Source organism: Ochotona princeps, chromosome 17, assembly GCF_030435755.1.
Source record: "Ochotona princeps isolate mOchPri1 chromosome 17, mOchPri1.hap1, whole genome shotgun sequence".
NCBI classification, from domain to species: domain Eukaryota; kingdom Metazoa; phylum Chordata; class Mammalia; order Lagomorpha; family Ochotonidae; genus Ochotona; species Ochotona princeps.
This window is the reverse complement of record NC_080848.1, coordinates 44,360,591-44,384,147: the sequence shown is the minus strand read 5'-3', so window position 1 is coordinate 44,384,147 and position 23,557 is coordinate 44,360,591. Positions and strand designations below refer to the sequence as shown.

Below are 23,557 nucleotides of genomic sequence, written 5' to 3'. Positions count from 1 at the left end.
ACTGAGGAAGGGGGTCCCACGCACTGAGGAAGGCTGTCCCCACGCACTGAGGAAGGGGATGCCCGCCTGGCCCCACGAACCGGGCAAAGGCGAGGCTGAGGGGGAACGCAGGGGCAAGCCCTGGCCCTCACTGGCCCAGAGACACAATCGGGAAACTGAGTCTGAGACTCGGGACCGGGCTGCCCGTCGCCCGCAGCCAGGTCTACTCCTGGGTTAGGGAAAAGCCGCCTCGAAGCCCGGGACAGGCGCCGCCGGCCCCTGGCAAAGCACGTCCCGTGCAAGCCGAGCGGCTGCTCAGGAGTCGCGGACTACAAGTCCCGAAGAGCCCCGCGCCGCGGCGCATGCTCGCTGCTGGCGCCTCCGCTCGTCCTCCCGCATTGTCTGCCCAGCGGGGGCGGGGCGCCGGGCTCAGCGCCCGCGCCTATTGGCTGGCCGGCGCGTCCGTCGCGCGCCGTGCCCGCCCCCTGCAGGCCCCGCCCCGCGGGCCCGCGCCCCTGCCGCCTGGCGCCCCGCCCGCGCCTCCGGACGGCGGGGCCGCGCGGCGCATCCCGCGGGCGGCGGCGGCCGGGCGCAAGATGATGAAGTTTCGGTTCCGGCGTCAGGGCGCCGACCCGCAGCGCGAGAAGCTCAAGCAGGAACTGTTCGCCTTCAACAAGGTGCGGCGGCCGGCGCTGAGGCGGGAAGGGGCGGGCCGGGGGCCCCGGGTCGGGGCTGCGTCGGGCCCGGGGGAACGGGGCGCCCCTCGCGGCCTACGCCCCCTCGCCGGGGCGCCCACTTTGCAGCCCGCCTCCCCTGCTCGCGGTGGGCCTCGCCGACCCCGACGCTCTGCGGGTCTCGGGGTCTCGCCGGCGCTGACCGCCCCTCAGCCTGGGTGTGTGTTGGGGGCGAGGGGTGCCTCTCTGTGCGTGTGTGTCGGGGGCGAGGGGTGCCTCTCTGTGCGTGTGTGTCGGGGGCGAGGGGTGCCTCTCTGTGCGTGTGTGTCGGGGGCGAGGGGTGCCTCTCTGTGCGTGTGTGTGGGGGGCGAGGGGTGCCTCTCCCCGGGTGTGTGTGGGGGGCGAGGGGTGCCTTTCCCTGGGTGCGTGTGGGGGGCGAGGGGTGCCTCTCTGTGCGTGCGTGTGGGGGGTCGAGGGGTGCCTCTCTGGGTGCGTGTGGGGGGTGAGGGGTGCCTCTCCCTGAGTGTGTGTGGGGGGCGAGGGGTGCCTCTCCGTGTGTGTCGGGGGTGAGGGGTGCCTTTCCCTCTCCATGCATGCGTCTGTGTGTGTGTTGGGGGTCCAGGGGTGCCTCTACGTGTGTGTTGGGGGTGAGGGGTGCCTTTCCCTGCGTATATGTTGGGGGCTGGGCTGCCTCCTTCCCTCTCTCTCTCTGGGCTCTCCAGACCTCTCTAGCTGTTTCTTTCTCCTTTGCTTTCGGGAGCCCTCCACTTTCCTGCGCATCTTGAGGGACTTGGGGGCGGGCAGTGCACACTCCTGTTTGTTCTGCAGATGCTGGCGTGGGGCTGGGTGAGCTTTGCCCTGCTCCTCTCCCAGTCCCTATTTGGCTGTGTCCCTCAATTTGCCTAGCTGTGAAATGGGAGGTCTAGCAGAGCCAGAGACCACAGCAGCCCCATTTCATTGCTAGGGAAACCGAGGTAGTGCTCCTGGGACCAGGGCCAGGCAGTCCTGTGATTGGTGACTGAGGGCCCAGAAGAGAGGGGGGACCCTGCTGGCATCCTGTGTGTGGTGCTGGGCGGTGGAAGCCTGGGGCACTTCCTCAGTGGCTGCAAGGGGTGGGCAGTGGTGCTCCCTGGAGGACAACCCCCCCCCCCCAAGATCCTGGCTTTGGTGGAGTGCAGACTCTGACCCACCAGTGGCTGTGGAATCTGCTCTCCAACGCGGGGTCCCTCCCCTGGGGCCTCTTTACTCAGCTGACTGACGCACCCCTGGGTGGGATTGGGGCGCTGTGAAAAACCACAAGCCGAGTTTGGGATGGACATGGAATAAGGCAGGGGGTGTGTGGGGTGGGTGGGCGGCTTGGAGGGGGTCCGTGACCTTGTGAGGCCTGTGGGGTACAGGGTCGGGTGTCCTGGGGAGCTGGGTGGGGATGCCCTGGTCAGCAGAAGCTTCAGTGGCCAGGAGTATGTAGTGTACGAGCAGGGCAAATTCTGTGTGCATGCTGAGCTGAGCTCCGGGGTGGGAGCGAGGCAGAGGCCAGACACACAACTAAGTTTGTCTCTCCCTATTCCTCCATAATGTGGGGAGCTTATGGGGTACCCTGCTGTCTGCCGGGGCCTACATTGGCAAGGTCAGGTTCAGTGTGTGTCTTGCTGAGCAGGCGGTCAGGAGGCACTGTGGGCAGGTCTGGGATGAGTCGGAGCCCCTTGGGTGGGAGGACAGGCAGGGAGTCTGGCAGGACCCCTGACTGTGCCCTCGGCCCTCAAGGGCAGGTGCTGACAGCCTCAAGGCCTGGACAGGAAAGTGGCCTCTCTCCAGAGAGTGTAGAAGCCTGGGTGAGCTCGTGGTAGTTGTTAACCCCTGACCTCTGACCTCCCCAAACCCTGTGACTCCTAGCTCTGGTTCAGTCAGTGCCAATGGGAGCAGGGTGCAGGTGGAGGGCAGTGCTTCTCTGCTCGCTGCTGGGGCCTGACCTGGCTGGCAGGGCAGGCGCTGGTGGGGGTATCCAGCGCAATCCAGCAGCACCGAGGCGCTGGATGTGGGGAACCCCAGCTCCGGGGCCTGAGTGGGCGCTGGTGGGGTATCCAGCCCAGTCCAGCAGCACCGAGGCGCTGGATGTGGGGAACCCCAGCTCCGGGGCCTGAGCGGGCACTGGTGGGGGTATACAGCGCAATCCAGCAGCACCGAGGCGCTGGATGTGGGAGAACCCAGCTCTGAGGCCTGAGTGGGCATCTCTTCTCCCGTAGACAGTGGAGCATGGCTTCCCCAACCAGCCCAGCGCCCTGGCCTTTGACCCCGAGCTCCGCATCATGGCCATCGGCACCAGGTCGGGGGCTGTCAAGATGTATCCTTTGTGGCTTGGTGGTCACAGCCTTGTTGGTGACCATGCTGGGATCCCTGGGAGACAGGGAGATGGGGGCCGTCAGTTTACAGTGGCCACAGCTGGCCCTTACTGCATTTCAGTTAGCTGGTTACCCCTAGGCAACTCTGCCCCGCTCCCCGCAGCCAGGCCAGCGGTCTGGGCGGCGGTACCTGTTGGGGGTGGCAGGTGGGGCTGGGGGCCCTGGTTTAGTGGGCGCACACACGTGTGCGAATGTGAAGATGTGTGTGTTCAGCCAAGGGGGCTGGGGACAGTGCCAGGCTGGGCATGGTTGACACAGCAGGGCCCCCACCTGGATCCTGGCAGCCGCACAATGGGTTGTGTGAGCTGCACAAAGCCAGCATTTTCCCTGCGGGCCTGGGCTGGGGCTGGGGTGGGGGTGCTGGCCGGCAGCTGAATGCCTCCTTGCCTTGCCTGGAGGATCCCACCGCCACTGCCCTCAGGGAGGCCGAGGTGCAGGGGCTGCCAGGCCTTGGCCCGCCCAAGGCGTCCCTCTGGGCTTCCTCAGCCTGCTTGTGGATGTCGGTTGGCAGAAAATGAGGCTGTGCTTTGGGAAGGGGGGTGTGGGGTCCCGGGGTCTCCTCACCCGGGGCAGGGTAGGCCAGGCCGGGATGGGCATCTGGACCTGTGTTTGTGAACTTGCATGCTCTGGGGAGTGTGGCTGAGCTGCAACGGCCCTTCCGCTCCCGTGGACTCCCATGGCACACAGGGGCCCCACACTTGCCCCCGGAGCACCCACTGGCTGGTTTTGCTGCTGGGTGTCTGAAGTGGGTGCCTTGGACTTACAGAGCACCTGGGGCCTGGGCTCCACTCTGCCCTGCAGAGCCAGGCCGCAGAGGGAGCTGCCCCTCCCCCTTTGCATCTCCTTGGTGACCCTGGTTCCCGCCCAGCTGCTCCTGGCCCCTCTTTTGTCCCTTCTGTGTTCCTGCCAGGCTCCTGCAGGGGACCCAGCTCCGACTCTAGGCAACAGCTTCTGCCCCATCACCAGGGCAACCATGCCGACCCCACCCTGTACTCTGTGTGTGTCTGTGTGTGTGTGTGTCTGTGTGTGCGTATTGGGGATGGTGGTGCCCAGGCCCTGCTCTGGTCTGGAGCTGCTGGGGGGCGACCTGCCCCCCAACCTCTCTCGGCTCCTGTCCGGCTGCGAAGCAGCAGGCTAGGGGCTCACCCCTGCTCCTGGCTACTTGCCCTGGAGTTTGGCCCAAAGCTGAGGCAGAGGCAGCCTGGGCTCTCCTCTGCTCTCTGGCTTCCTTCCTGGGCTGGGCCTTGTCTCCCGCCTGCCGAGCACAGCCCACAGAGCCCAGGGAGACAAGCCCCTGCTGTGTGCCCAGCTGGAGCCAGGCGCCCCACAAAGTGGGAGTCACTTGCCCACTTGACAGATGGGTCCCACTAAGATGAGCTTGGGGATCCCGTGGGCGTACAGGATGGGAGCTGCTTCAGAGAGGGAGGCCTACTGGGGTACTCCTAAGAAGGAGAGGGGCCCGGAGCCCCTGTGCCATGGCTTCCTGGTCTGTGCCTTCTTGGTATTGCTCTTGACCCATCCCTCTCAGCTATGGTGCCCCAGGTGTGGAGCTGACAGGCCTGCACCGCGATCCAGCCACCGTCACCCAGATGCACTTCCTGCCCGGCCAGGTGAGCCTCTGCCTCCTCCCCATGATATCACAGCCCCGTATCCCACCTCGTCGCCCAGGCCAGCCCGGTTTTGATCTGTGCTCCCTGACCAGGGCCGCCTCCTGACCCTGCTGGACGACAGCAGCCTGCACCTCTGGGAGATCACCCACCAGCATGGCTGTGCCCGCTTGGAGGAAGTGCTCAGCTTCCAGCCGCCCAGCCGGGCTGGCTTCGACAGTGCCAGGTACCAACATCCCTGGCCAGCTGCTGGCTTGGGGGCGGGGAGAGGGGAGCCGGCTGCGCAGGGGCTGCCAACAGGAACTGGGGTTCAAGCTGAGGCAGGCCTGGGGGCGGGCAGTTGCTGCGGAGGCCAGGACACGGGGCAGGTCTGTGTCCTGGGAACTGGCCCTGTGTCTCCGCAATGAGGGGAGGAGCTCACTGGCTGCTCACCCTGGGAGAGGGCTGTAGAAGGAAGGACTGGTTTGGGGTTGAGCAGAGTCCCCGGGCTGTGCTTGGCCTCGTGCCTATAGGATGCTTTTGGGTCAGGAGAGCTGGCTGGATCCTGTGTGCTGGGGGGCTCTCCTTCCCCAGCCCTAACTCTTCCCCGGGTCCTTCGTGGGGTCAGATTCCACCTGTGGACGGGCTGGTGGCAGTGTTCCCGGGGCACACAGGGAGGGCCATGTCTGCCAGTGGTTCCTGGGCCCGGCCTGGGCCTCCTGGCGGGTGGGTGGAGCCCAGAGTCTGTCTCCAAGACCTGGGGAACCTATTTTTATCCCCCTCTTCGCCGGCATCCTGGTGAATAATTGAGCAGCCTAATTACAGCACACCGTCGCCTTCCTGAGGTGTCTGCCTGCCCCCCAAGTAGGCCCTGGGGAGCCTGTAGTGAGCTGAGAGCCGCGGCCCAGCCCCTCCCAGCCTCCCTAGCAGGTGCACTGACCTCCTCTCACCCCTTCCCTGCGTCTCGTGCAGCCCTCTGCCTAACCTCACCCGCATCACCGTGGTCCTGCTGGTGGCTGCCAGTGACACTGCAGCCTTGGGCACCGAGGGCGGCAGTGTCTTCTTCCTCGATGTCCCCACCCTGACGCTGGTTGAGGGGCAGACGGTTGGTCCAGATGATACTCTGCGCAGGTGAGCGCGGGCAAGGCGGGCCTCCCGGTGGCCGCAGGGAGCCCCCAGCTGGCTGGCTCACCTGCACCTGCCCTGCAGTGTGCCCGACGACTACCGCTGTGGAAAGACACTGGGCCCCGTGGAGTCACTGCAGGCCCACCCTGGGGACCCCACCAAGATCCTCATCGGCTACAGCCGGGGCCTACTGATCGTCTGGGACCAGGCGGCACGAGGCGTAGACCACATCTTCCTAGGGAACCAGGTAAGTGAGTGAGACCCGTGCTCCTCACCTGGGCCCCCATGCGTGCCCGCAGGCAGGCATTCATGCCTGTCTTCTACCCAGCAACTGGAAAGTGTGTGCTGGGGCCGTGGCGGCAGCACCATCGTCAGCTCCCACAGCGACGGCAGCTATGCATTCTGGACCATGGATGCTGGCGGCCCCCTGAGCCTGCAGCCCACGGTGGCCAGCACGCCTTATGGTGAGTGAGTGCTGGGAAGGGACGGCCCATGGGGCAGCAGAGCAGCAGTGGCGTGGTGGCGGGCGCGGGGAGGACCTGGCGGCGCTGACACACTGTGCTCCGTGCAGGCCCTTTCCCCTGCAAGGCCATCAGCAAGATCCTGTGGCGGAGCTGTGCGTCCGGGTAGGTGGGAGATGCCCGTCTGCCAGGCCCGGGAGCGCCCCCTGGCGCCCAGGCGGCTCCTGAGTCATGGGACTCTTGACCCCCGCCCGCAGGGGCCACTTCACCATCTTCAGCGGTGGCATGCCCCGGGCCAGCTACGGCGACCGCCACTGTGTGAGTGTGCTGCGGGCCGAGACGCTGGTGACACTGGACTTCACCTCCCGCGTCATCGACTTCTTCACGGTGCACAGCACGAGCCCTGAGGATGGTACGTGCGGGTCCACCTCAGCGTCCCTGTTGGTACGCAGTGCCACGGGGCAGCCCTGACTCGCCTCCCTGGCCTGCAGAATTTGACGAGCCCCAGGCCCTGGCTGTGCTGCTGGAGGAGGAGCTGGTGGTGCTAGACCTGCAGACGCCTGGGTGGCCGGCCGTGCCTGCCCCCTATCTGGCTCCGTTACACTCATCCGCCGTCACCTGCTCAGCTCACGTGGCCAGTGTCCCTGCCAAACTGTGGGCCCGCCTCGTGAGCGCCGGCGAGCAGCAAAGCCCCCAGCCTGCCTCTGGCGCTCTGGTGTGTGCTGGGGGAAAAGGGGACCTCTGGGTTGGGGAGGGTGTTTTGGGACCAGCCTGGGGTGGGACCACTGGCAGGTGTACCTGTGGATGCTTGTGCAGTGCCTTATGGTGGTGGTGGAGGGGGCAGACTGTGTCCTGATCTTGTGCCCTGCCCTGCCTCTGCCATCTTCTCTTAGAGCTGGCCCATCACCGGGGGTCGGAACCTGGCCCAGGAGCCATCCCAGCGTGGGCTGCTGCTGACTGGGTAGGTGTGTGTGACCTGCATATCCACGCTGCGAAGGAGGCCATCCCAGGCCTGCTGGGGGCCGACATGCCCCGTGACTCAGGCCTGTCCCCTAGCCCGTGGGGGATCAGGGTGAAACCATCTGTGGCCCTGCTCTGCCTTTTGGCTGGGAATTGGGCGCTGGCAACCCCAGGGCTGCACCCACTCACCGCCTGCCTGCCCTGGGACCGGAAAATCTGGGCTGGCCCACGCCAGGCTGCCCGGGGCAGGTGCTGGAGAGCCCTACCTGGGCCTGGCGGGCACTGACGTGTCCAATGACTCAGGTCTGCTTCCTGTCCCGCCCTCCCGCTCACCCTGCTGGGAACCTCAGGCCCTTGGCTGCAGCATGCACTGCCCTGTGGAGGAACTTGTGGTTTCTATGCTGCTGGCAGGAGCCCCACAAGCTGGCTGCCCTCCATGTCCAGGGGCCCCCCATCTATTCCCTGAGCTCCCCAGTCCCTCTGCCCCCAGCCAGTGGGACCCTAGGCTGGCTGCACTGCATGTCTGGGGGCCTCCCAGCCATGCCCTGAAGCCTCTAGTTCCCCTGCCCCCAGCCGGTCCCCAGCCCCTGGACCTGCCCTGATGTCTATGCTACCCACAGCCATGAGGACGGCACCGTGCGCTTCTGGGATGCCTCTGGGGTGGCCCTGCGGCCACTGTACAAGCTGAGCACTGCCGGCCTATTCCAGACTGACTGCGAGCACGCTGACAGCCTGGCCCAGGCTCCCGAGGATGACTGGCCACCCTTCCGCAAGGTAGGTCCCTCTGCCAGCCTCTGCGAGCACCCACAGCCCTGCCGGGTCTCGTCACTCCTCCTGTCATCCCCCAGGTGGGCTGCTTTGACCCCTACAGTGATGACCCACGGCTCGGTGTGCAGAAGGTGGCACTCTGCAAGTACACAGGCCAGATGGTGGTGGCTGGCACCGCAGGCCAGGTAGAGCCAGTGCACCCCTCAGGGATGCTGGGGTGGGCCTGTGGGCTCTGGGCGGGACAGGCTGGGCTGAAGAGAGATGGGGTGGGCCTGTGGGCTCTGGGCAGGACAGGCTGGGCTGAGGAGAGATGGGGTGGGTCCCTGGTTGGCCAGGAGTCAGTACCAAGTAGGGGGTGTGTCCTGTGGTGTGGGGGGCCCTTGGGACTTGGTTGCTACCAGGTGATGGCACTTGCCACATAGAGCAGGTTCTCAGTGTGTGCTGCCTCCCTGGGAGACAAGGCGCCGGTGCCGGGGAGCGCTTTGGATGGTGGAGAGCAGCAGATTTTGCTCAGCAGGTGCTTGTCCAGGGAGACTGAGGACAGTCCTGTCGTGCTGTGGCCGTAGGTACTGGTGCTGGAGCTGAGCGACACACCCTCGGAGCAGGCGGTCAGCGTGGCCAGTGTGGACCTGCTTCAGGACCGGGAGGGCTTCACATGGAAGGGGCACGGACAGCTGAGCCCGCACGTGGGGCCTCTGCCCTGGCCGGCTGGTTTCCAGCCACGCGTGCTGGTACAGTGCCTGCCCCCAGCCGCCGTCACCGCTGTCACACTGCACACGGAGTGGAAGCTCGTGGCCTTTGGCACCAGCCACGGCTTCGGCCTCTTTGACTACCAGCGCAAGAGTCCTGTGTTGGCCAGGTGGGTGGGTGGGCAGCTGGAGCCCTCAGGAGATGGGGGCTGGGCCTGTGTCCACTTTGGAAGCTTGAGTGTGTTAAAGGAGATCTTGAAGCTCTGTGAGAAATGACCTGGCGTCTCTGGGAAGGGTGTTCTAACACCACCGGCTGCTGGGCCAGTGGGGCCCCTCGTTGCCTCGCTTCTGGGCTGGCAGGGGCCAGCATCTGTGTGACCGGTCCTTCTTGCCCCCAGGTGTACCCTGCACCCCAATGACTCCCTGGCCATGGAGGGGCCGCTGTCACGCGTGAAGTCGCTTAAGAAGTCGCTGCGCCAGTCTTTCCGGCGCATCCGCAAAAGCCGTGTGTCGGGCAAGAAGCGGGCTGCTAATGCCAACAGCAAGGTGAGCTTGAACCAGCTACCTGGGAGCCAGGCCCTGGGAGGGTCGCGGGTGGGTAGTGCGTGGGGCGGAGAGCTCAGGGTCCGTCCCACCTGCAGCTGCAGGAAGCCAATGCGCAGCTGGCGGAGCAGGCCTGCCCGCACGACGTGGAGATGACACCCGTGCAGCGCCGCATTGAACCCCGCTCAGCTGACGACTCCCTCTCGGGTGTGGTGCGCTGCCTGTACTTCGCTGACACCTTCCTCCGAGATGGTAGGGCTGTGGCGAGGGCAGCACCCAGGGCCGGGGGGCCCTCGCTGGCCATCCAAGATGGGGGAAGGGTGTGAACAGGTTGTGTGCCAGGCTGTCCTGGCCACCCACATGCACCACGCAAGGCCGCCTCAGATCTGAACCAGGCGAAGGGGGCCCAGTGTCCAGGGCAACAGCGGCCAGCCCGGGAGGTGCCCTGGCTGCAGCCTGGGGCGGCCAGCAGGTCCTGGGCTGACCTGTAATTCTTCGATTGGCTTTTGACTCCCAGGTGGATTTTGAACGTGGACAGAAACAGAGGTCAGGAAGTCACCCATGTTGGGTGGCTTGCTCTGGACCGTGTCACTTGGCTAGCATTTTAATTTTAATTTTAAAAATATTTATTTATTTAATTTGAAAGGCAGGTAACACAGAAAAGGAGAGATAGGGAGGTTGGCCTGCCCCAAGTGGCTGCAGCGGCTGGAGCTGAGCCCATCTGAAGCCAGGAGCCAGGAGCTTCCAGATCTCCTACACAGGTGTAGGGTCCCAAGGCTTTGGGCTGTCTTTACTGCTTTCCCAGGCCACAGGGAGCGGGATGGGACTTGGAGCAGCTGGGACAGGAACTGGTGCCCCTGTGGGATCCTGGTGCTTGCAGAGGATTAGCCTGCTGAGCCATGGCGCCAGGCCCTGGGCTGGTGCCTTGAGAGTGAGCCAGGTGCAAACGCTTTTCAGGACTAGCTCTGCCCCCAAAGTGTCCATCAGGTCGTCCCACCATCTGGGTGTGACTGATACAGGCTTTTTTTTTTTCCCCTTGTTTGAAAGACAACAGTTTAGGGAGAGCCAGAAAGAGATCTTCCATTGGGCCCGAGGCGGTAGCCTAGTAACTAAATCCTCACCTTACATCCACTGGCATCCCATGTGGGTGCTGGTCACTCTACTTCCCATCCAGCTCTCTGCTTGTGGCCTGGGAAAACAGTGGAGGATGGACCAAAGCTTTGGGACCCTGTACCTGTGTGGGAGACCCAGAAGCTCGTGGCTCCTGGCTTCAGATTGACTCAGCTCTGGCCATTGTCACCACTTGGGGAGTGAATCAGTGGATGAAAGATCCGTCTCTTTTCTCTGTAAATCTGACTTTCTAATAAAAATAAGTCTTTAAAAAAAATCTTTCATTTGCTGGTTCATTCCCCAAATGGCCATGACAGCAGGGCCGGCCAGGTCAAAGCCAGGAGTCAGGAGTTCCATCCGGGTCTCCCACATGGTTGTAGGGTCCCAGCAGCTTGGGCCATCTTCTGTTGCTTTCCTGGGTGAAGTTGGAGGGCGCTGGACTGGAAGTGGAGCAGCCAGGACTGGAAGCTACATTCAGGGTGCCTATGTTGCAGGTGGGGGGCTCAACCCGTTTTTTTTTTTTTTAAAGACTTATTTTATTCTTATTGGAAAGTTGGATATACAGAGAGGAGGAGAGACAGAGAGGAAGATCTTCCGTCTGATGATTCACTCCCCAAGTGAGCGCAATGACTGTTGCTGTGCCAATCTGAAGCCGGGAACCAGGAACTATTTCTGGGCCTCCCACACGGGTGCAGGGTCCCAAAGCTTTGGGCCGTCCTCGACTGCTTTCCCAGGCCACAAGCAGGGAGCTGGATGGGAAGCAGGCTGCTGGGATTAGAACCGGAGCCCATATGGGATCCTGGTGCATTCAAGGCAAGGACTTAGCCACTAGGCCACGCCGCTAGGCCCTCAACCCAGTTTTTAACTCGGGTTCACCCTGGCTGGGGCTGTCCCCTGGCACTTCACAGCTAAGCTGTTGCTTAGCTGTGTCAATTCTCTTGGATCCTGTGGTGGCCTGGCTTTGCCACTGGACTCTGCTACGAGGAGGCTTGGCAGAGCTCTGCTGGTTCATGGGCCTTGGCCAGGGTGGCCTGTCTTCCCCTCTGCTGATGGCCTGGGAGCATCAGGTGGCGTTGCAGGGTCAGGGGCTGGGAGTCCAGTAGGATGGGCTGGTGGAGCGAGGTCCAGTTTGGGGCTCACGGAGGCACCTGTGCAGGCGTGCTGGTGGCCAGTCTAGGACTGACCTCGCTGTGAGGAAGTGGAGCCCCCTCCTCATGGCTTCCCTGTCCCTACAGCAGGTCATCACGGGCCCACCATGTGGGCCGGCACCAACTCGGGCTCCGTGTTTGCCTACGCGCTAGAGGTGCCAGCGGCCTGCGTGGGCAGCGAGCAGCGGCCTGAGCGAGCAGTGGAGGCTGTGCTGGGCAAGGAGGTGCAGCTGATGCATCGGGCACCCGTGGTGGCCATCGCCGTGTTGGACGGCCGTGGCCGCCCACTGCCTGAGCCCTACGAGGCCTCTCGGGACCTGGCGCAGGCGCCGGACATGCAGGGGGGACACGCTGTGCTCATCGCTTCTGAGGAGCAGTTCAAGGTGAGCCCAGGGCCGCCTAGCCCATCCCAGCCTCACCACCAGATACCCCCAGGCCTTGAGCCATGGCCTGCTCATGTTGCCAGACTGAGGACCTAACCCAGCCAGCAGGCATCCCCCAAGGATCCAGCCCCCTCCCCTTGACACGCTGCTGTGTCCTGCAGGCAGTCAGGGTATAGACATGGACACTGGGGTTGTGCCCCAGATGAGGGACTGGGAGGAGGAAGCAGTGGGCACACCTGGCTGCAGGCAGCTCACATGAGGGCCCTGGGCTGGGACAGGCCAGCCCCTGCTCACTGGCCTCCTTGCTGCTAGGTGTTCACACTGCCCAAGGTGAGCGCCAAGACCAAGTTCAAATTGACGGCCCACGAGGGCTGTCGCGTGCGCAAGGTGGCCCTGGCCACGTTTGCCAGCGTGGCCTGTGAGGACTATGTGGAGACCTGCTTGGCCTGCCTCACCAACCTGGGGGACGTGCATGTCTTCTCCGTGCCTGGCCTGCGGCCGCAGGTGCACTACCCCTGCATCCGGAAGGAGGACATCAGCGGCATTGCCTCCTGTGTCTTCACACGCCATGGCCAGGGTGAGCGGCTAGGGCGCCCCCGCTCAGGGCACGGCCAGGGTGAGTGGGTACGGCGCCCCCGCTCAGGGCATGGCCAGGGCGAGAGGGCAGGCGCCCCGGCAAGGCTGTGGCCAGGGTAGGTGTGCGCGGCACCAGCCAGGGCGAGTAGCAGGGCCTGCTGAGGGCAGAGGTGGTGGCAGCTCCCCTGACCACTGGCTCTGCCACTCACACAGGCTTCTACCTGATCTCGCCGTCTGAGTTCGAGCGCTTCTCGCTGAGCGCCCGCAACATCACAGAACCGCTGTGTTCCCTGGACATCCGCTGCCCCCGGGACCCGCTCCAGGCCAGGTGAGTGCTGGGGTGGCCCAGGGCCCAGTCCCTGGCAACGTGTATGTGTGTGTAAGAGCTACCTGGCCACCTTGGGGCACCTGCCTATGATCCTCACTGCAGCCCTGTCCCTGCCCCTGCTCCTGTAGGCTCCCAGAGTCCCCCAAGTTGAGCCAGGCCAATGGAACCCCAGGCATCATCCTGGCCACCCCAAGTTGTGAAGGAAGCCCTGATCTTGCCTACAACGTGGGAGCTGGTGAGGGGGAATGTGAAGTGTGGCGGGGCAGGAGTGGGGAGGTGGGGTGCCGAGGGATTCCAGCAGGGCCTCACCTCTTCCTTCCCAGAGCCCTCCGAGGCCATGTTGTCACCTGCGTCCGCGGGCTCGGCCACCAGCGCTGACACGACACTGGACACGACAGGCGATGTGACGGTGGAGGATGTGAAGGAGTTCCTGGGGTGAGGCCCACTGCCTGGCTTGCCAGCCCCTCCCCGTCCTCTTGCCCTGACCCTTCTGATGGCTGCTGCTTCCCCCAGCTTTTCTGAGGAATCGGAGAAGAACCTGAGGACCCTGTCAGAGGACGAGGCCCGGGCCTGCAGTACCCTGATCAAGTGAGGCGTCACGGGCCCTCCCTGCTCCATGGCGTCGCCCTGTCCTTGGCCTCCATGGAGAACGGCTCCCAGGGTGACTTCCTAGTTAGGGGTTAGGAAAGCAGCGGTCAGCCTGGTGCAGCACACCTGAGGTCACTGAGCTGTAGGCCTGCTGGGAGTCTGGCTGGGCCCTGCCTGCTCCAGTGGGCATCACGGCCTGGGGGTCCCCGGGTGCCCGGTCTCTCTGCCCTGGGCACAGAGGCAGCCTTACCCATGCTGAGGTCACTGCTGCTGCTTTCTGGCTTCCATGGGTCACGCATGGTCCAGCCAGCCCACGCCGTCTGTGACCAAGCACTCTGCCTGCCTTGGAGAAGCAGCTGAAGCGTCTCCCGTGATCCTGGCCCCTTAACACAGAGCCACACCTAACCTGTGTCCGGGGTGGGTGGCTCTGGCTGCCCCGCGGTGGGACCCCTCGCACGGCAACTCCCTGTCCCCCTACAGAGTATTTTTCTAACGCCTGTGCTGGGCTCAGCAGTCATTTCTAAAACTATTTTGGTACTTGCTCCTGGACCATCCCCATGCTTGCGTGTGTGAGAGAGAGGAGAGGAGGGAGAGAAGCTGGGTGACTGACCCAGTGAAGTGTGTGTGTGTGTGTGTGTGTGTGTGCGTGCGTGCGCGCTTGGGGGGATCAGGATGAGTTTCCCTGTAGATTATACCTTGGGATGTCTTTTTCTGTCAATTTTGTTAAAATTAGTGCTGTTTTAATATTAAAAATACTGATTTTTAATATTGAAAATAAAAGCATTTACTATCTCTTAGCACAACACATGTACTTTGTCCCAGGCAGGGGAGGGGGTCCGCGGGCCTGAGGCCCCGGGTGCAGGAGGTGGCGTGGGCCTAGGCCGGGGCCTGGCGGAAGCTGCTCCAGGCGTGGAAGCAGCGAGTGAAGGCATGCTGCTCGTTGCCCTTGCGGACCAGGCGCAGGCGCCGTGGCTGCTCGTTCTCCTTGGAGCGCAGGTGCTGGATGTATACCTGGGGGAGGAGGGCTGTGGGCCTGCTGTCCGCGGGTTGCCCGCAGTCACCCCTGGCCACCCCGGCCAGCTTACCTGGCAGGCCTTCAGACTCAGCTTGATCTCCACCTGGCTGGTCTGGGTGCCCACCCACATGTAGACCTGGGGGGACAGTAGGAGATGGAGCACTGCCACGCCCCGCCCATGGGCGACGGAGGGCAGGGTCGGGGTCTCACCTCTCGGCCATTGTCCAGCAACATGATGTCATCGTCTGCCAGGTCATCTTGGCAGAAGTCTGAGCACTTCTCGGTCACGGCAAAGTAACCCTTCTCGTTGGAGCACCTGCAGGTGGAGGTCGGGCTGAGGGTCAGGAGCAGGAGCGGCAGGGCCGGACAGGGGTCGTGCAGGCCCTCCCTGCGCTGGTGCTCACCGGAACAGCCGCGTGTGCTTCATGTACTCGGCGTCATCATCGTAGGGCTTCTGGGCCCCGAGACCCACCCAGAAGAAGTTCTCGGGCTCCTCCCCTTCGTTGATGACCTGTGAGGGCAGGGTCAGCCCCGCCCAGTGCCCCTGCCCGCCAGGCCCACCCATGCCCACGTCCTTACCTGCTTGCTGTAGGTGGCATCAAACATGGTATTGAGGATGTCTTCCGCCAGCTTGGCTTCCTCGGGGTCGGAAGCCCGGCCCACCCAGGCATACACGATGCCTTGGTTATCTTCACTCTCAAAGGGCACCTGTGGGGCACAGCGAGGCGTCCAGCACTGCCTCCCCACACCTGCCCCGCCGCCTCGGCCCACACCCCCACCTTGAGGATGAAGCAGAACTCAGAGTTGAGGAGGCTGGAGTCGGTGTTGATCTGGATGCACCTGGGGGCCGTGAGAGGGGCCGTTGGCAAGCAGGCCGGGCAGCTCGGAGCCACCCGTGCCCAGGCCAGCTGGCCACCCACCGGGTGCAGAGGGCGCTGCCGTTGGTGCGGATCTGGTAGAGGCTCGGCTGCAGGGCGCCCTGGGCGGCCTTCCTCTTGCCTCGGTGGATGACAAACTTCCTTTTGAAGTGGGACAGGAACTTGGGGTTCTCCTGCTGCTGCGTCATTCGCACCACCTACAGGGTGGGAGCGTCACTGTGGCTGTGCCCCGGCTGTCCCCTCAGGCCCGAGGCCCCAGCCGTGCTGGCTCACCTCCAGCTTGCCAGGAAAGAGGCTCTCGAACTTCTTCTGCAGGCTGAAGGTGAAGGTGAGCCAGCCCATGTTGGAGGCCTCGCGGCCCTGCCAGAAGTACACGACACACTGGAAGTCCTCCTCCGGCTGCTTCTCCTCGGCCTCGGCCGCCTCCTCGCCGTCCTTGTCCTCGCCGGCCTTGGCCTTCTCCTGGTCATCCCTCTTCTCCTCCTCGTACTCCACGGGGACCCAGTACCTGCGCAGAGACGAGGGGCTGTGAGCAGGTGCGGAGTGGGCAGCGGAAGGGGGGCCGAGGGCGGGGCGGCACCTGCACAGGAACACGTAGCAGTCCTGCGTGTAGAAGTGGCCGAACTCCTCCTCGGGCAGTCGCGCGAACTTCTTGCCCTCCAGCACGAAGCCCTCCATGCCGTCCAGGTCCTCGGTCCACTCCTCCATCAGCTGCTCGGCCTGCAGGTAGCACAGCCCGTCCCCAGCACTGAGGGCGGGGCCCAAGGACGGCCACGCCCCCATGGTACAGAGGAAGGAGCCCAAGGATGGCCACACCCCACAGCACCGAGGGTGGGGCCAAGGGACGGCCCCGCCCCATGGTACTGAGGGCGGAGCCCAGGGCTGGCCACGCCCCCAGAGCCCAGGGACAGCCACGCCCCAAGGCACTGAGGGCGGAACCCAGGGACGCCCCGCCCCGCAGCCCAGCACCCCTGCTCTGCCCGCACCTCTGCCAGCGCCATGGGCGGCTGCCGCGGCAGGAAGAGCGCCGTAAGGTCAGCCTTCATCTGGTCTTTCTTCTCAGCGTCCCGCTTCACCTTCCCGGAGAGGCCGGGACCCTGCAGCACGGCCTCGGCATTGCGTGTGTAGTCCACCGTCAACACGTCGTCCCAATTTTTGAACTTGGCCTTGAAAACCTGCGGTAGGGGAGGAGGAGTAGCAAGTGGCTGCCGCAGCAGGCAGGGTTGGGGTTGCAAGAGCACAGGTGTGGGGACACAGAGGGGTGTGGAGAGCACTGAGAGGCTGTGGGGAGCACTGAGGGGTGTGGGAAGCACAGAGGGGTGTGGTGAGCACAGAGGGGTGTGGGCTCCGGACACGCAGCGCACCTGGGCCTCGGTGCCCTCGAGGCTGCGGGTGACCGTGGCATGGCGCGGCCGGTGCAGCATGCCACACAGCTCCTGGCCCAGCTTGAGGGCAGCTGCCCGCACCAGACGCGGGGACTTGCGGCCAAGCCAGATGAAGACATCAGATCCACAGTCCAGGATGTACACGCAGCGCGTGTCCAGCAGGCTCTGCAACTGTGGGCAGAACGTGGAGGACAGGTCAAGGCTGGCACCGTGAAGCTCCCGCCCCGCCCCCTCCTTCTGGGCTCCTCACCAGCCGCATGCTTGGCATCACTTCCACCTTGGGCCGTTGCTTGTGCTCCACAGACAGCTTGTAATTGATCTGCGGCAGCTCCAGGTAGCCCAGGCCCAAGCCCACCTGGCGGGAGGGGAGACATGTATGGTGGGGCCAGAGCGAGATATACTGGCTCGCTCTCAACCCAAGCCGGGCCAGCTGGATGCCAGAAGCCCAGAACTCCATCCTGGCTTCCCACAACAGCTTGGGGCGGCTTCTGATCGTGCCCTCCCCAGGCCCTCCCCCTCCACCCTGCTCTCTAAGGTGTCCTTTGCAGCGCACACGCCCTGGCCCCGCGTCCTGGTCCATCAGTCTCCTGGCCACATACTTTGGCTTCCTCTGCAACAGGGCGCCCTCCCCCCTGCACCCCTGGGCCAGGGATCCCGGGCGCCTCACCTTGTACAGCTTGGGCTGCGGAGGCCAGAAGTCGTCTGGCACGTGCTGTTTGATCTCTGAGGGCTCCCCGCCCAGCACGTCCCAGAACTCAGGGGGCTCCTGGCCCTGAACTAGCAGGCTGATTTCCGCCTTGCCTTTCCGCTCATTTTTGTTCATTTTCTCTGCAAACAGCCTGAGAGGAGAGGAGAGGCCAGGCCCTTGAAGTCCACCCCCTGTGACCCCTCTTCCTGGAGCACCCCACGGCACCCTCATACCTGGCCTTGGTGCTACTGCTCAGTGTGGCCTGGCTGCCCCGCCACACATAGATATCCAGGCCTCGGTCCAGTAGGAACACAAACCTGAAGCGGGCAGAAGATGGGGGATTGCCCAGGGCCATGCCGGGCTCGCCCCCTGCCTGTGGGGAGTGGGCAACAGATGGGGGATTGCCCAGGGCCATGCCGGGCTCGCCCCCTGCCGTAGGGAGTGGGCATTAGATGGGGAGGCTACAGCAGGGTCACGTCGAGCCTGCCCCTGGCCCATGGGAGCTGGTGGAAGATGGGGAGGGTCTACCCCCTGCCCACTGGAGTGGGCGGTGGCTAGAAGGCCGCTCTCCTGGGGCGTGGGCTCACCTCGGGTCCAGCGAGGTCCCTCTCAGAGGCACGGGCTCCAGCTTGACATTCTTCTTCCCGTACACACGGTACATCCTGGGGGCCGGATGGCGAGGGTGGCTCACTGGTGGGCACCCGATGCCCGTGCCCTCTGAACCTTGCCAGCTGACTTGTCTGATGTTGCCCTCCCTCCAGCCCCTCACCTGGTGACGTAGTGCGTGTCCTCCACAGTGTAGAAGCCGCTAGCTGTACCGCCCTCGATATAGGAGATGTCGTTGTCAAACACCTGTGTGAGGGTGCCGTTCTTTAACCGCTGGGGTGTGCCTCCCACCACCCTCAAAAAAGACCACCTGTCAGGCAAGGTGCAGAGCTGTGCCCAGAACACGCAGGTGCTGTGCGTCCTGGTGACATGATTAAACAACATCTGGTGTGTGTGGGGTGAGAGAGCTAAGCTCTGCCTGTGACAGTGGCAGCCTCCTGGCTGCAGGTTCGAGTCCAGGCTGCTCTACTTGCATTCCAGCTCCCTGCTGTGACTTGTGAAGGCAGTGAAAGATGAGAGAGAGGCTTCTGGCTCTTGGCTTCATTGTGGCCATTTGGGGAGTGAACCAGCGGATGGGAGATGGCTAACTCTGCCTTGCAAATCAATCAGTCTCTTTTAAAGTCCTGGATGGCGGGCACGGGGAAGGCCGGGATGACCCAGCACGCATGTGCAGCAGGACCACGCAGGGGTGGGAGCCTGGGGGATGGGGTAAAACGCTGGGGCTGTGTGCGGCCAGCAGGCAGGGTCCTGCGGCTATGGCCCTGGCTCTGCCCTCACTGCTAGTCCGGGCTCCCAGTCACTCCCCCAGGGTCCCAGGGTCTGGCTCTCTTGTGCGGAGCTGGCAATTTGGTCGCCTGGCCCTGCGCCGCCCCCGCACCTGCAGGAATTCCTCGCTCTCGTCCCCCATCTCCTCCCGTACAGTGCGGCACTCGGCGCCCAGGTAGTTGCGCAGGTTGACGGCGTGGATGGCTGAGCAAGCCTTCTTGTCCAGCGTGGCCTCCCCGCCAATCCAGTAGTAGATCTCCCAATTCAGGGAGCCACTGTCGTCCAGGAATGTCTGCAGGTGGAGGGGACGGTGGAGTCAGCCTTGGGGGTGTGGCGCAGGGGCGAGGCCGACCCCCTCTCGCTCCCCTTGACCCCCTTGCCTTGAGCACGATGTAGCAGTCGGCCTCGTAGAACTTGCCGTGGAAGGCCTCCTCCACCAGTGTGGGCACGAAGTTCTCGATCTGCCAGATGGTGAGGCCCGGCAGCTGGCCCACATCCTCTGTGAAGAACTCAGAGTAGTCGAGGCGCGGCTTCTCCAGGCCCTGATCCCAGCGGCGCGCCTTGGCCGCCGACGCCCGTGCCTCCACGCTCTCCTGCGGGCAAGGGGAGCAGGTGCGTGGGTGGGAGGCTTCAGGGCTCACCTGCACCAGGCCACTGCCCAGGCCCTGGCACACATGGGCTGCTCTTTTCACTCCCACCTGACCCACCTCCTGCTTCTTGTTCTTCTCCTGGGCCACGTCTGACATGCCCTTCAGCACCTGCTTGGCCTGGTCGTCCTGGGCCGAGTCCTTGCGTCTCCGCAGCCGCATCTTGCGGGCCAGCGGGTCCTTGGGCCCACTCCCTCCTGTTGGGCAGCGGAGAGTCCTTGAGCCCCCAGCCACCTTCCTCACCCCTGTGCCCTCCCTCCCACCCAGGGTCCCCGGAGTTCCATACCACCCCATTTCTGGATGGGTAAGTTGAGTCCAGAGCAGGAAGAGGCCTGTCCCAGTGTCTTCCACTTACCCGCTGCGGCTGCGGCGGCCACCGTGGCTGGGGAGGCTCCTGCCAGCCGCAGCTGGTTCTGCAGCGAGAAGTCGATGTTGTACCACTCGGCGGCGCGGTCGGCAGGCTTGGGTGGCATGACCAGGCTGGGGTTCTCGCGCACATCCAGGACCTGTGTGGGGGCATGGGCAGGTGTTGGGGCCCAACTCCCCAAAGACCCAGACCCTCCTCTGTTTCCGCCCACCCCTGGGGCTGGCTGGGAGCTCACCTCGATCTCCGTCAGGAAGTGGATGGCCTCCGGGAGTGTTACCAGGCGGTTCTTGTTGAGCACAAGCTTCCGTAGCTTGGGGCACCTGCAGGTGCAGAGCCCAGAGGTGGGTGGGGTTGCTGTGGGCACCCCTCTGCCCTGCCCCTGCTATGGGGTGTTCTGGGGGACCCCAAGGTCACCCCCACCACAGGCCGGCACCTGCAGAGACTTTCTGGAATCAGCTCCAGGTTGTTGTTGGTGGCCATGAACTCCTCCAGGCTGCTCAGCTTGCCGATGCCGGAGGGCAGCCCGTCGAAGTCTAGCTTGTTGGAGTTCAAGTACAGCTTCTTGAGCTTGGTCAGCTTGCAGATGGCAGACTGCATGAGGTAGTGCGGGGGCAGGTGGTCAGGGCCAGGTCGGGTCTCGGGGGGGCCCCCGCCTTCCCACAGCAGCCCCGCACGCACAGGCAGGGAGGTGAGCTGGTTGCGGGACAGGTTCAGGGTCTCCAGGTGCACCCACTGGTCGATGCACAGAGACAGCTCCGAGATCTGGTTGCTGCTAAGGTTGAGGCGCCGCAGGCTGGGGAGGGTATACAGGCACTCGGGCACCCTGGTCAGCTCGTTGCACGACAGGTCCACATCTGGGCATAGCGGGCAACGGGGTGTGACCACAGTGACTCGTCCCAGACGTCTGGCCGCTCTGGGCATGAGCAGCGGGAGCTGAGATGCCCTACACCTGCCCCCCTGCCCACCCATCGGGCCTCCCCCACCTGCGAGGTTGCTCAGACTCTCCAGGCTGGTGGGCAGGTTGCTCTGGGTGCGCTGAGTGTCTCGAAGGTGTAGGGTCTGCAGCGCCGTCATGGCCGGGAGCTGCCTGTGGGGGAGGAAGGGTGGGTGAGGGCTGAGGGGTCACCCTGAGTGACCAGTACTGCCTTGGAGGAGGGTGGGTCAGCGTCAAGGAGGCACCCCGTGTGCCCTGAGGCAATGCCATCTTGGCCGGGAGCTGCCTAGGTGGGGGTCAGGGTTGGAGGCCAGGAGGCCAGGTGCCCACCGGAGCTGGGCATGCATCAGTGGGTTCCCGTTGAGCACGAGTGTCTGCAGGTGCACCAGGCGGCGCATCTGCGGAGGCAGGCTCTCCAGGCGGTTGTGGCTGAGGTCCAGGTACAGCAGGTCCGTGAGGTTGATGAACAGCTGGTTGGGGATGGTGTCGATGCTGCGGGCAGGTGGGCAGGCAGGGCAGTCTGTCAGTGCCTGCACACCCCCGCACGCCCACCCCCCCCCATGGCAAAAGGGCACCTGTTGTGGCTGAGATTCAGCACCAGCATGTTTTTGGCGTTCTCCAGCTCCCGCGGGCACTCGGTCAGCTGATTGTAACTCAGGTCCTGGCAAGCGGGGACCAGCGGGTCAGGGGGCCGTGCCCACCTTCGCTCTGTGCCCACAGCTTAGGGTAGGGCTGGTGTCAGGGCCACAGAGCCATGTGGGGGCCTGGGCCAGGGAAGGTTGCTTCACCACGTGACCTCAGGCCCCAGCTTTGCCTTCTGTGGGTGGGGGCAGACCGTGACGGTGGGTGGGGGCAGACCAGGGCTGGTCAGCTGGGGGCCAACTGACCAGGACGGAGAGGTCCTCCAGCTGAAAGATGTCATCGGGGACTCCAGAATTCTTCAGATTGTTGGCGCGAGCCACAATGGCCTGGTGGGGGGATGTGGGGGGCAGTAAGCCAGCAGTCTGTATCTCCTGGCTCGCCTCCTGCCAAGGTCATGTGGCTGGAAGTGGCAGTCTGGGGGTGGGACCCAGGGCATTTGGAGGCCGCCTCCCTGACGGAGGCTCACAGGCTCTGCCCAGTGGGCTGGGGGTGTAGCTGATGTTACAGCCTGGACTGGACAAAGCGCACCCAACCCCGGGGTCTACCACTGCCCAGTCTATGGCACCAGCTGGGGTCAGGGCACAAGGCTCTCTGGCACCATGAGGGTCGCTGAGACTGACATGGATGGAGGCAGGCAGAGTGCTGGCCCAGCCGCGACCCCCGAGGAGACCCAGGCCCGCCCTCCCCCGGGTGCCATGATCTCCCTGCAAGCCGGGCTGGCACTCACCCGCAGCGAGGGCAGGCTGGACAACTCCCCATGGAGTGTGGTCAGGTTGTTGTGGCTCACAGATAAGTGCTCCTGGACCGGGCATGGAGGAGCAGAGGCTCAGTTGAGGTGGGCGTGGTCCCCCTGCCCCAGCTGCTTGCACACCTTCCAGGACGGGGAGCTCCTTCCCTCCTCTGGGTGGGCCTGGTTCTCCCTGGGCCCCTCCCGCCCTTCCTCACCAGCTTCTGCAGAGCAGCCAGCTCCTCGGGCAGGTAGCAGAGGCCCGTGCGGTTCAGCTTGAGCCATCGCAGGCTGGTCATGGCCTTGACGTTCTCAGGGAAGTAGCCGCCCTGGGCGGTGGGAGAGGGTGTGCTGAGGCTGCTGTGAGACACGCAGGCTCCCCTCGACTGCCCTGGGTGGCTCCCAGCCCCTGGGCGGGTGGCAAGCACAGCCTGGTGCCCCAAGAGGGTTTACACCAAACAGGCTTGCTTCAGGGGGGATCTCCTGGCACCCCTGCCCTATCCTGCCAGCGGCACCCAGCCAGGCCCCTCTCCCGCCTTCCTTGGCACCCCAGAGCCCTGGTGGCCGCCCAGTCCCTAGTGCCCTTGGCCACATTCCCAGCTGCTGACTCAGATGCTCCAGGCACTCCAGGCCGGACACAGATAAACACGGAGACCCCACGTGCGGACGGGTCAGACCCTCCCCTTCCCATCGCGCCCTCCGCTGTGGCGCACAGCCCAGCGAGCCCAGGAGGGGCCCCTCGCCCTGCTGAGGACCCGGCCATCGCGCGGCCAGGCCTGGGTGAGCGCCCTTCTGGCCCTCTACACCATGGCCCGTCTCCGGGAGTGCGTGAGGGTGGGGGAAGTGACGGCCCCAGAGGCCGGGCTGGGGCGTGGAGCCCCGGCGCGCCACGCCCGGCCTGCAGGCCCTGCGCCCCCGCGCGGACGCTGGGTGGAGGCCCTGGTTCCGGGACGGCAGGGGAGGCCCGGAAAGGGCGAGGCCGCCGCGGCCGCCGCCGGACGGGGGTCCCCCCGGCGCACCCCCGGGCCCGCGCACCTTGAAGTCATTGCCGCTGAGGTCCACGCCGCGCACGAACGGCAGCACCCCGGTGGCCTCCATGGCTGCGCCGCCGCCGTCGCTCGCCCGGGGGCGGCCCGTGCGCCGGGGCGGGCTGGGCCAGCGCCGGCTCCGCCCCCTGCGCCCGCCCCTGCGCCCGCCCCGCCGGCGCCCGGCACCCCGAGTCCTGCGGGACCCGGGAGGGCGCAGCGGCGGGGCAGGGGGCGTCTGGGCCCCACTGACCGGGAGAGGCAGCCGAGGCCGGGTGGAGGCCCGCAGCCCCGGGGGACGCGAGGCCCGGGTGGGGAAGCCAGGCTCTGGTGGAGAGGCGCACCCACAGGGGGACCCGCACCCCCGGGCGGCCAGCAGGTGGCAGGGAGGCCGCCCCGCGACTTCGGGGTCCCCCCATGCTACCTGCCTGCGCGCCCACTAGCAGGAACATGCGCTCAGGCAGCTTCCCGCACCCCCAAGGCCCCCCATGACAGACGCGCTCGCGCCATCTCCCGGTCCCGCAGCGGGACGCGGGTGAGCCGCGGGACCCCCAGGCTCAG

The 23,557-nt window shown here is 65.0% G+C and overlaps 2 protein-coding genes across 4 annotated transcripts; one reads left to right on the top strand and one right to left on the bottom strand.

Annotated features, from left to right (window-relative positions):
* Positions 1–486: 486 nt before the first annotated feature.
* Positions 487–13,551, top strand: LLGL1 (LLGL scribble cell polarity complex component 1). Of its 2 annotated transcripts, XM_004599379.3 has the most exons (22): positions 487–656; positions 2,897–2,994; positions 4,581–4,662; positions 4,755–4,885; positions 5,611–5,769; positions 5,848–6,010; positions 6,092–6,227; positions 6,335–6,389; positions 6,482–6,636; positions 6,716–6,939; positions 7,118–7,185; positions 7,805–7,958; positions 8,033–8,137; positions 8,519–8,811; positions 9,040–9,187; positions 9,283–9,436; positions 11,530–11,825; positions 12,138–12,402; positions 12,615–12,729; positions 12,858–12,954; positions 13,028–13,164; positions 13,243–13,551. In XM_004599379.3, the coding sequence occupies exons 1-22, from the start codon at positions 576–578 to the stop codon at positions 13,319–13,321; spliced, it is 3,195 nt and encodes a 1,064-aa protein (XP_004599436.2). In that variant the 5' UTR covers positions 487–575; the 3' UTR covers positions 13,322–13,551. The 2 variants fall into 2 exon arrangements, with proteins under 2 accessions (XP_004599436.2, XP_058531234.1); XM_058675251.1 differs by lacking the exon at positions 13,243–13,551 and having other exon boundaries at positions 12,858–12,964; positions 13,053–13,168.
* Positions 13,552–14,085: 534 nt separating this feature from the next.
* Positions 14,086–23,156, bottom strand: FLII (FLII actin remodeling protein). Of its 2 annotated transcripts, none has more exons than XM_058675249.1 (30): positions 23,007–23,156; positions 22,190–22,300; positions 21,972–22,043; positions 21,490–21,570; positions 21,178–21,263; positions 20,933–21,094; positions 20,652–20,755; positions 20,347–20,522; positions 20,108–20,259; positions 19,904–19,994; positions 19,657–19,807; positions 19,362–19,498; positions 19,035–19,247; positions 18,767–18,946; positions 18,053–18,135; positions 17,871–17,945; positions 17,517–17,600; positions 17,263–17,434; positions 16,846–16,950; positions 16,575–16,766; positions 16,197–16,385; positions 15,791–15,930; positions 15,484–15,718; positions 15,253–15,407; positions 15,112–15,172; positions 14,912–15,040; positions 14,737–14,843; positions 14,543–14,648; positions 14,403–14,468; positions 14,086–14,328 (listed from the first exon to the last, which is right to left on the bottom strand). In XM_058675249.1, exons 1-30 carry the CDS (start codon positions 23,067–23,069, stop codon positions 14,194–14,196), a joined length of 3,813 nt encoding a protein of 1,270 aa, XP_058531232.1. In that variant the 5' UTR covers positions 23,070–23,156; the 3' UTR covers positions 14,086–14,193. The 2 variants fall into 2 exon arrangements, with proteins under 2 accessions (XP_058531232.1, XP_058531233.1); XM_058675250.1 differs by having other exon boundaries at positions 18,767–18,952; positions 19,041–19,247.
* Positions 23,157–23,557: the final 401 nt, after the last annotated feature.

Coding starts and splice junctions, on each gene's coding strand:
- FLII (XM_058675249.1), bottom strand. CDS start 23,069: ATGGAGGCCACCGGGGTGCTGCCGTTCGTGCGCGGCGTGGACCTCAGC. Junction 15,931..16,196: donor CGCCCATGGCGCTGGCAGAG/GTGCGGGCAGAG, acceptor TGCTACCTGCAG/GCCGAGCAGCTGATGGAGGA. Junction 14,649..14,736: donor AAGCACACGCGGCTGTTCCG/GTGAGCACCAGC, acceptor CTCCACCTGCAG/GTGCTCCAACGAGAAGGGTT.
- LLGL1 (XM_004599379.3), top strand. CDS start 576: ATGATGAAGTTTCGGTTCCGGCGTCAGGGCGCCGACCCGCAGCGCGAG. Junction 2,995..4,580: donor AGGTCGGGGGCTGTCAAGAT/GTATCCTTTGTG, acceptor CATCCCTCTCAG/CTATGGTGCCCCAGGTGTGG. Junction 7,959..8,032: donor ACTGGCCACCCTTCCGCAAG/GTAGGTCCCTCT, acceptor GTCATCCCCCAG/GTGGGCTGCTTTGACCCCTA.